The 11,007-nt window shown below is 37.8% G+C and overlaps 1 protein-coding gene across 1 annotated transcript; it reads left to right on the forward strand.

Moving 5' to 3' along the window:
* Positions 1 to 9,880: 9,880 nt before the first annotated feature.
* On the forward strand, positions 9,881 to 10,513 carry LOC102524572 (protein mago nashi homolog). Its single transcript, XM_006191671.2, is given in 2 exon segments — positions 9,881 to 10,155; positions 10,157 to 10,513. Coding segments are annotated over 2 exon segments (441 nt in total). The 5' UTR covers positions 9,881 to 9,939; the 3' UTR covers positions 10,382 to 10,513.
* The last annotated feature ends 494 nt before the right edge of the window (positions 10,514 to 11,007 follow it).

Below are 11,007 nucleotides of genomic sequence, written 5' to 3' on the forward strand. Positions count from 1 at the left end.
GTTTATTTTTAAAAATTGGTCTTTAAAGCCCACCTATTGTCTACACCAATCAATGAGCTTATTCTGTTTTCCTCTTTTTCATTCCCTTCTCCAGTATTTTAGTTGCCTAACTTCTATTTTGTCACAGCGTGTGACATTTGTACATTTGTCTTCCACTTTTGTTCCCATTTTTGTTTTAATTTTAATGTACATTTTATGTTTCAAAATACTCACCATCAGTCTGTTTGCTGACGTTTTTCCCATCCATCATTCAGTTAGATAATACTCATTTTCCAGTAGATCCTCAAGAAAGGTTGATGGACACAGATTTCCCTGCATTATTATATGCTGAAAACTATATACATATATTTAGCCTTGATATTTGAAGGACAGTTTGGCTGGGTATAAAATTTTGGGATCATGTTCTCTTTCATTAGTTGTTTTTGTTTTTGTTTTTGAAATGATGTCCATTATTGCTTTCTCAGTATATAGGCTTTGAAAATGTTGATGCCACATTAATTCTTTTGTTTTTGTAATTTGACATTTTTGCCTGAGGATGCAAGTGTTCTTTGTCGGTCCAAGTCCTCCAAGAAGACAATTCTAGGATGAGATGAATGGTGCAAGGATTTTATTATGCCTGTGAGGTAACAAGGAGGGAGCTGGTAAATGCTGGGAGCAACAGTTAGACCCCATGCAAGTTTCACCCTGAGTAAAGGAGACAGGGAAGAAAGACCGGCTGGAGATTTTCTAGGCTTCCATATGGTGTAAGGTTCCTTGAGCCAAGCCATCCATTAGAAGAGGTCCGTGTCTTCTGGGAATTGCCTTAGCATCCCTCACCAAAACACCCAGTCTTGGCTGTGAACAGGCCAACAGTGGTGGCCAATTATACCCCCATAGTCTGAGATCTCTGAGAGGCATTCTATGGCCACAGCAAGTCCACAGTCATCTCTACCTAAAGGAGTGTACTGCCCAGAAATAAGAAATTCTGAGAATTTAGGTCTGTACACTACAAAGTTCATACAATGTCTAAATGATTATTTATTTTGTCTAGTACCTTCCTTTTGGGAGTCCTGATTCTTTTAATTGAAAAAAACCCCACATCCTTAGCTAAAATATTAGACACTTTTAATCAAAGAGAGCTCTAAATTCTATATTTCTCTTTTTCCCCCCCTGTGCTGTACATTGCATCTTGGTAACTCATCTATTTTCTAATTGAAGTCTAGTTGCTGTACAATATTATAAAAGTTACAGGCATACAATATAGTGATTCACAATTTTTAAGTATTATACTCCACTTATAGTTATTATAAAATATTGGCTATTTTCAATGTATTGTACAATATATCCTAGTAGGTTGTTTTACACCTGTTAGTTTGTACCTCTTAATCCCTACCCCTACCCCTTAAGACCCTCCCCACTTCCCTCTCCCCACAGGAAACCACTAGTTTGTTCTCTCTATCTGTAAGTCTGCTTCTTTTTTGTTGTAATCAATGGTTTGTTGTATCTTGTAAATTCCACGTATAGGTGATTTCATAGTGTTTGTCTTTCTCTGCCTGACTTATTTCACTTAACATAATGCCCTCCAAGTCCATCCATGTTGCTGCAAAATGGCAAAATTTCATTCTTTTTTATGGCTGAGTAATATTCTGTTGTATACGTATACCACATCTTCTTTATCCAGTCATCTGTTGATGGACATTTAGGTTGTTTCCATGTCTTGGCTATTGTAAATGCTGCTGCTGTGAACATGGGGGTGCAGGTGTCTTTTTGAATTACAGTTTTCTCTGGATATATACCCAGGAGTGGGATTGCTGGCTCATAGGGTAAGTCTATTTTTAGTTTTTAATGAACCTCTATACTGACCTCCATAGTGGCTGCACCATTTTACGTCCCCACCAACAGTGTAGGAGGGTTCCTTTTTCTCCACACCCTCTCCAGCACAAAAAAATGCCCTTGGTATTTTGATAGGGACTACACTGAATCTATGGATTGCCTTGGTTAGTACGGTCATTTTAACAATACTGATTCTTCCAAACCAAGAACACAATATTTCTTTCCATCTATTTGTGTCATCTTCAATTTCTTTCATCAATATTTAATAGTTTTCTGAGTACAGATCTTTTGCTTCCTTGGGTATTTTATTCTTTTTGATGTGATGGTAAATGGGATTGTTTCCTTAATTCTTCTTTCTGATATTTTTGTTTTTAGTGTATAGAAATGCAACAGATCTCTGTATATTAATTCTGTATCCTGCAACTTGACTGAATTCATTAATGAGGGTCCAGTCTCTTTCATCAGTGGTTGTTCTGCAGATAGTTCTGGTTTTGTTGTGCTTGTGAGAGAAGGTGAGTTCAGGGTCTTTCTACTCCACCATCCTGGCCAATCTTCACTTAAATTCTACATTTCTTGACTTCAGCCTCAGCAGTGTAAAATGTTGTTTCTAGAAGTATAATTACAGTAAATTGCCTCTGGTACGGATACTGATGCCCAGCTTTGCAGCTTTAGAACTTGTTTTATTAACTCATTCATGAATTAACATGTTCCCCATCACTTGAACTCTCACAAGTCTGGTTTATTAGCCATCATGCCAATTTATTAATATTAAAAGAAGATAAAATATGTGTAGTAAACTATGATTGTGGCTGTGTTATTAGAACTGTTAGATCTGAGGAAGCCAAATTCTAGAGCCACACTGCGAGGCAAGCCTGATAACAAAGGAAAGGAGGGCGGGGACTCTTTTGGATCCCTGCCATGCCGCAGGCAGACATGAGGAGCTTCTGCAGGGGAGAGGGAGCCGAGCTTCTGTCATCAGATAGGGCAACTGCTGACAGAGCACTGACTCAGCCTTCGTCACAACACTGCTTCTCTCCTGAAAATGGTAGCCAGTTAATGAGAATTTTGATCTTGTCACGCACTTCATTTATTTGTTCAATAAACATTTATTAGCTATGAGCGTGGTAATTGTCCTGGGTATTGTGATTACAGTGCTGAGTAGGGGATGAACCTGCTCTTCACTCGCAGTGAGAATGTAAAATACATAGAGAACTGGCCAGGTTACATCTCTTCTGCTTTCTTCACTTTGCCCTGCAGGGGCCCCTCACGGATGGTCATGCTAACTGGTTCTACCACACATTCTTGGACTTAGATGCAGTTGGGCTCCCAGTGGTCCTCAGAAATCTACTTGCCCATCTACTCTGTGTCTCATTCCGCAGCAACTGCTTCAGTCTTGTCCCTTATTGTCAAAACCCACTACCTGTCCCACTTCCAGTCTCTTGGGACCTCACTTTCTATTCTCTTGAGAAATGTGATGGCCCGCTGAGAATGCTGTCCTGGCTCTCTGCATCAAAATGTCTCTGTATCCACGCTTGCCATTTCATCCTTCTTCCCTGTGTCAAAGAAAGGCATACACCTCCTTCCTTCTAACGTGGCCTCCTCTACTTAAATCCAACCCTTTTAGCGACTTTTTGCAGACATGATCCATCAACCACTCCCTCTAACCTCCATCCACAATCTCTCCTTATCCCTGGTTCCTTCTCCTCAACCTACAAACATTCGCGTCTCCCTCACCCCAAGGAAGAAAGCACGTCCCTCAACCCTATGCCTTGGAATTATCAAACTTCCTTCTCCTCCGATGACTTAAAGTGCTGTGTACGTAGAGCCCCCAGTATTACAGTCAGTATAATCCTGGGAGTCTTCTTCCTTCAGAAAATTTACCTGCCATTTGCAATGTCTCTTCTTCATTCTCCTGCCCTTCCCGACCGCTACTCTTCTTCTCCCAAGGGTCTCGACCTTCTCATTCAAATAGTTTCCCTTGCTGAGCATCTCAGTCCTCATGACTCCCTAATCATCTTTGTGCTGTCACGTCTCAGATTAGGATCGCTAGACCTCACCTCTCTCTCTAGCTGCTGACCTGCGTTGTCAGTGCACCTTTCTACTTGGCTGGCTTGCCAAGCACCTCGAACTCTATCCAAGCCAATTCATCAACTTCTCACCAAACCAGTTTCTCCGGCTGCCTTCTCTCCCTTGATTTGGCACCTGTCACCCTTCTAAGCACTCTTTCTTTCCCTTGCAATTTACAACTGAGCAGTTTTTAAGACTTGTAAATGCTGCCTCAATCATAGCCCTTTATACACTATCATTCCTCTCAGATCCCACCGCCACCACCCTGGCTCAGTCCCTCATTATTCGTCTCTTCCTATTTAAATAGCATCCTAATTAGTCTCCCTCACTCCTGTCTCTTCCTCTGTAGATGCCTGCTCCTCAAAGACACGAGGTTAATTTTTTAAATCAAAGAACCATGTCATTTCCTGGTCCAAGAAATGTCAAGGGGTCCCTATTGTCCACCAAGTGAAAGATAAACTCCATGGTATGAAATCCAACTATTCCTCTCTACTATGGCCTCACATACTTTGTGACCTTACTTCACTCTAACTTCAATACCCTATTTTCCATTCAAATTGACTACTTAGTGGTCCTACCTCAGATGCATTATCTTTTCACCCTACCTCCCCATCAAAATCTTAGCCATTATTCACAACCCAATTAAAGGGTAGAGAACCCAAAAAGGCATTTTTTCCAAAAAGACATACAAGTGATCAGCAAGTATAGGAAAAGGTTAATCAGCAGGGAAATGTAAATCAAAAACACAGTGAGACATCACCTCACACGTGTTAGAATGACTGTTTTCAAAAAGACGAGATAACAAGTGTTGGTGAAGGTGTGAAAAAAGAGAGCACCGAAAGACAAACACTGTATAGCATCACTTAGATGTGAAATCTAAAAAAGTTGAACTCATACAAACAGAGTAGAATGGTGGTTGCCAGGGGCTCAGGGATGGCGGATGTAGAGAGATGCTGGTTAAGAGTACGAGCTCTCAGTTATAAGATGAATACGTTCTGGGCATCTAATGTATTACACGGTGAAAATAGCTAACAATACTGTATGGTATACTTGAAATTTGCTTTTAAGACGGTAATTACGTTAGGTGTTGATGTGTGAAACTGATTGTGGTAATCATTTTACAGGGTATATCACATCATTGTATGTCGATTTTGATTTGTCAATTATGCCTCCAAAATGCTAGAAAAATTATTTTTCTTCCTGAAAAAAAGCTTCACATCATTCAAATTTTAGTTTATAGTCACTGCTTCCTTGAAGCATTGCCAGATTTTTCGACTTGGAAGCTCTCTTCATATTGTCTGGATCTTCTCAGGGTACCTACTACAATTTAACTAGTAAGGAGACATTCTCTTTGCATCCAGCTCATACAGGCACCTTATGCAAAATATGGTCCACATCACTAAGCACACTGCTCAGTTCAGCTGAATTGTTTTCTTTTTATATCAAGACAATTTTCTTTGATAAAAGAAACAGATTGATTTACCCTCTGGCACAAACTCCTTGTCCCAGGGCAGACCATTAACAAACAGTTCACTGACTGGCACCAGACCACAGACCACACTTTGGTAGCACTGCCCTAGGACACAGTAACTTCCAGTACACAGTTTTAAGAATAAGTCCTCTGGTCATTGGGCAGGCTTACTCTTCTCTATTAAAGGTTATTACCAATAATCTTATTGACCAGCTAATTTTCACTTAGTGTCACCTGCTAGTCCCTATCAGTAATTCCCTACCTGTCTGTGTTAGTTTCCTGTAATTTTTTTCATTGCTTCTTGATATAGACTTTTCATCTTGGCAAGTTAACATGAAGATAAGTGTATCAAACATACTACACAGAGAAAAAAACACTTCTAGAATAGCAGATTAAGGACCTCTGAAAACCTACATCTCCACAAAAGCAACAAAAACACCACCAGAGAATGGTCAAAATCAATTTTTTACATCCCTAGAAGTTAGCCAAATGCTTACAACAATCCAAGGAGCATTAATTCAAGAAAAATGGCTGACTCTCGGTGAGAACAGCAAGTTTTGTGGTACTTTAACATGCCCTACCTCCATCCATCTCTCCCCAGCCCCACAGTCGCCTTTAAAACCCACAGCCTTGCAGCTATGATAGCCATGAAAAACAGTAGTCTAGCAGCCAACCCAGCCTAGCATAATGGGCTCAGAGCTCCCAGTAATACCCCATTCCCAGAGAACTGCATTATTTGACCTGCCTGGAAGTTCCCTGGAAACACTCACAATAGAGTTTATCTTTATTTGACCTCATTCAGAGCTTGTTCAGTGGGAACAGCCTTTTCCCAGGAGCGTTTATTGAAAATAACTGGCAGCAAGGTTTTAATTTCTCAGCTGCCTGGAGTGGTGCTAACAGTTAAGGCAAATGAAAAGCCGACCAAAAAACTTGAAGAGCTGAGGAATGAAATGTCCACAGAGACTTTGAAAACCTCCAACAAATCCTTAGGATTCTAAAGACACATGCTTGTGCAGAATTTTGCGCATGCTCAGGAAAGAGGAGGCCCTAATCTCTCACCTTCACATGACCTTGAGGCTCTGCATAATCCAGAAGGGAACACTAAGGCAGAATTGTAAATGTTTCTGGAACATTGAAAACATGCCCCCACATGCACACAGAGCCCTTAAGCAAAGACAAGGAAACTTAATGGCTCAAGGCACTTAAGAAAATCTCAGATCAGTCATTAATAGATCATGAAGCTAACGGAACAAAGAATGCAATGGACACAAATAGCAAATACAGACTTTACAGAATCAGTTCAGTAAAGTTGCTAAAGAAACACATGTCAATAATAGCAGACTCTGGGGAGGGAGGATCTGATTTCCAGAGTTGTCACATTATATTATTTTTAAGTCCAGTTTTTGACCAAAAATATATGAGACAAAGAAACAGGAGAGTATGGCCCATATACAGGAGAAAAAAAGCAGTCACTAGAAACTGTCCCCAAGGAAACCCACACATTGGGCTTACTAGACAAGGTTTAAAATAAGCTATGATAAATATGTTCGAAGAGCTCAAGGAAACTATGTCTAAAGAACTAAAGAAAAGTGTGAGAATGATGTCTCACCGAATAGACAATACCAATTCAGAGATATAAGTTATTTTTGAAGGGAAGAAAAGGAAAAAAAGGAACCAAATAGAAATTCTGAAGTTGAAACTACAAGAACTGAAATGAAAAATTCAGTAGAGGGCCTCACCAACATATATGAGCTGGTGGAAGAAATAATGACGACACTTGAAGGCAGTTTATCTTAGATCACCCAGTCTGAGAAACAGAAAAAAAGACTCAAGCAAAATGCAGAAGGCCTCAAACACCTGTGGGGCACCACAGGTTTCAGTATATGCATTATGGGAGTCCCAGAGGAGATGAGAAAGGGAAAGAAAGAATGCTTGAAGAAGTAATGGCTGAAAACTTCCCACATTTGAAGAAAAACATTTCTGTACACATCCAAGAAGCTCAATAAATTCCAACTAGGGTAAACTCAAAGAGATTAACGTCTAGATACATCACAATCAGACTGTTGAAAGACAGAATCTTGCAAGCAGCAAGAAAGCAATGACTCATCATATATGAACAATCCTCAGTAAGATTAACATCTGATTTCTCGTCAGAAGCCATAGAGGCCAGAAGGCAGTGGGATGACATATTCAAAATGCTGAAATTAAAAGACTGTCAACCAAGGAATTCTATATTCAGAAAAACTATACTTCAAAAAATGTAGGAGCAATTAAGACAGTCTGAGATAAACAAACAAACGAAAAATTAGGAGTGTGCCTTTGCCAGCAAATCTGCCCTGCAAGAAATTTCAAAAGGATCCTTTAGACTGAAATGAAAGAACACTGGACAGTAACTTGAATCCACACAAATAAATAATGAAACTAGTAAAGGTAATTACATGAGTAAATATAGACAGTTTAATTGTGGAGTTTTTTTTTTTGTAACTCTTTATTTTCCTATCTGATTTAAAACACAACTTCATAAAGCAGTGATTATTAAACTGGGTTGATAGCTTATAATGTATGAAGATATAATTTGTATGAGAATAATTACAAAAAGGGAGGAAGAGAGAACAAGGCCATATAGAAGCAAAGTTTATCTATATTTTTGAAATTTAGTTGATATTCATCACAACTAGATTATTATAAGTTAAGAGGTTATTTATCATCCCTAGGGCCGCCAGTAAGAAAATAACTTTTAAAAATTAAAAAATAAGTCACAAATTAATTAAAGTGATAAACTAGAAAATATCTACTTAACACGAAGGCAGAACCAAAGAAAATGAAAAACAAAAAAGACAAAATATATAAAGAAAAATAGCAATTTGGCAAATGTAAATCCTATTTCATCAGAAATTACAATACTATAAATGGAATAAATAGTCCAGTAAGAAGGCAGAGATTGACAGGATTAAAAAAACAGCCAGGATCCAACCATGTACTTCTACAAGAGATACATTTCTGAATCAAAGACACAAATAAAGTGAAATTAAAAGAATGGCAAGAGGTAGCTCAGAGAAAAAGATGTGACAATGAATATATGTATGTCCATGTATAACTGAAAAATTGTGCTCTGCACTGGAATTTGACACAACATTTTAAAATGATTATAAATCAATAAAAAATGTTAAAAAAAAAAAAAAGAATGGCAAAAGATATCATATGCAAACTGAAAAAAGTAACCAAAAGAAAGCTGCAGTGGCTATATTCATATCAGACATAGTATACTTTAATACAAAAATTATTACAAGAAAAAGACATTTTATAATGATAAAAGGATCAATCCATCAGAAAGATATGAGTTATAAACATCTGTGCACCTCAAACAGAGCCCCGGAATACGTGGAGCAAAATCTGACAGAGCTAATGAGAGAAACAAACAGCTCAAGTATAATAATTGCAGACCTCAGTACCCTACATTAAATAACACAAAGAAAACCTAAACAGAAGATTAATGAGAAAATAGAAAACTTGAATAACACTATAAACCAGCTAGCCCTAAGGGCCATCTGTAGAAGACTCTAACCAGTGATAGCAGAACACACATTCCTCTGAAGAGCACCTGTAACATCCCCTAAAATAGACCATATCTTAGCCTACAAAACAATTCTCAATGAATTTAAAATAATTGAAATCATATAAAGTATATTCTCTAACTACAATGGAATTAAATTAGGAATTGTAACAGAAGGAAATTTGGGAAATTGACAAAATATGTGGAAATTAGACAACTCACTGCCTGAATAACCTATGGGTCAAAGAATTTAAAAGGGCAAAAATTAGGAAATACTTTGAAATGAATCAAAATGAAAAACAAAACACACCAAAACTTATGGTATGCAGCTAAAGCAGTGCCTACAGGGAAGTTTATAGCTGTAAATGCCTTTAGTTCAAAAAGAAGAAAGATCTCAAATTAATAACCTAAACTTTCACCTTAAGATAGTAGAAAAAATGAGCAAGCTAAACCCGAAGCAAGCAGAAAGAAGTATGTAATAGAGCCTAGAGCAGAAATAAATGAGATAGAGAAGAGAAAAAGCAATAGAGAAAATCAGTGCAACCAAAAATTGGCTCTTTGAAAAGACAAACCAAATTGACAAACCTTTAGTTAGACTGACAAAGAAAAAGAGCTCAAATTACTAGCTCGGGAATGAAAGAGGGGACATTATGCTGACCTTGCAGAAACAATTATAAGAGACTGTTGTGAACACCTATATGCCAACATAGATAGCTAGACAAAACAGAAAAAATTCTTAGAAAGATAAATACAATGCAGTTATCCACAAAAGGGAGCTGTATTTATTTGCCTGTCCATAAACACATATTTCCAAAGACTAATTGAAAAAAAAATTTTAAATGGAGAAAAAAATAAAGACTAACTGAAAATTAAAGAAGGAGAGAGACCATTTTGAGTATTGGCAGATGAGTCTGTCATATACCTTCTTTTATTTCTTTATTCTGTTCTTAGGTCCCCCTTTAAAGGTACAGCTGATTATCTAAATAGGATCAATGAGGGTGGTGCGGTTTGCTGTTGAAGTTGCCTTTCGCGAGCCATGGAGAGTGACTTCTATCTACGTTACTACGTGGGTCACAAGGGCAAGTTCGGCCACGAATTCCCGGAGTTTGAGTTCCGACCCGACGGGAAATTGAGATATGCCAAAAACAGCAATTATAAAAATGATGTCATGATCAGAAAAGAGGCTTATGTACATAAAAGCGTGATGGAGGAACTGAAGAGAATAATTGATGACAGTGAAATTACCAAAGAGGGATGATGCTCTGTGGCCTCCTCCTGACCGAGTGGGCCGGCAGGAGCTTGAAATCGTCATTGGAGATGAACACATTTCTTTCACAACATCAAAAATTGGTTCCCTTATTGATGTCAATCAATCCAAGGATCCAGAAGGCTTACGAGTATTTTATTATCTTGTCCAGGACCTGAAGTGTTTGGTCTTCAGTCTTATTGGATTACACTTCAAGATTAAGCCAATCTAAATTGAATATTGGTGTGTGGACACAAGGAGGGGTGGGAGTAGCTGCTTTTAATTACCATTATGAGGACATTTTTGTGTATATCAGGGCAATTTTTTAATGACCTATAAGTGAATATCTTTAATAAAAACATAATAAAAGCAGTTTTTATTGTATTTAAAGACCTGAACATGTAAACTCTTCTCAATTACTTTTTAACACTAACATCCTATGTGAGGTATTGCCAAAAATTGAATCAATTCCATACACATAACCAGTTTATAGGAAATAAGAAAATAGAGAAACATGCTAAAAAATACAGTGAAAATTCAATCAGTATCCAGAGGAAACTCCAGAACAACGAATCTGATTTCTTCAATAAATAAGCTGCAAACATAAAATAAATGGAGGTGGAGTGGGAACCTGTACATTAGAGGAGATTTGAGAGACATAATCAGTACAATGTTTGGACCCTATTTGGATCATGATTTAGGAAATGTAAAATGACATCATTAAGGAAATTTGAACACTGGATGTTTGGTATTAATGAAGTATTGTTAATTTTTTAGATGTGAAATGGTATTGTGGTTAGTCTTTCTTTTTCATCCAGTTTTATAGAGATATAATTGAGGTTGGGTTTTTTAATCACC

Source organism: Camelus ferus, chromosome 28, assembly GCF_009834535.1.
Source record: "Camelus ferus isolate YT-003-E chromosome 28, BCGSAC_Cfer_1.0, whole genome shotgun sequence".
Taxonomy (NCBI): Eukaryota; Metazoa; Chordata; class Mammalia; order Artiodactyla; family Camelidae; genus Camelus; species Camelus ferus.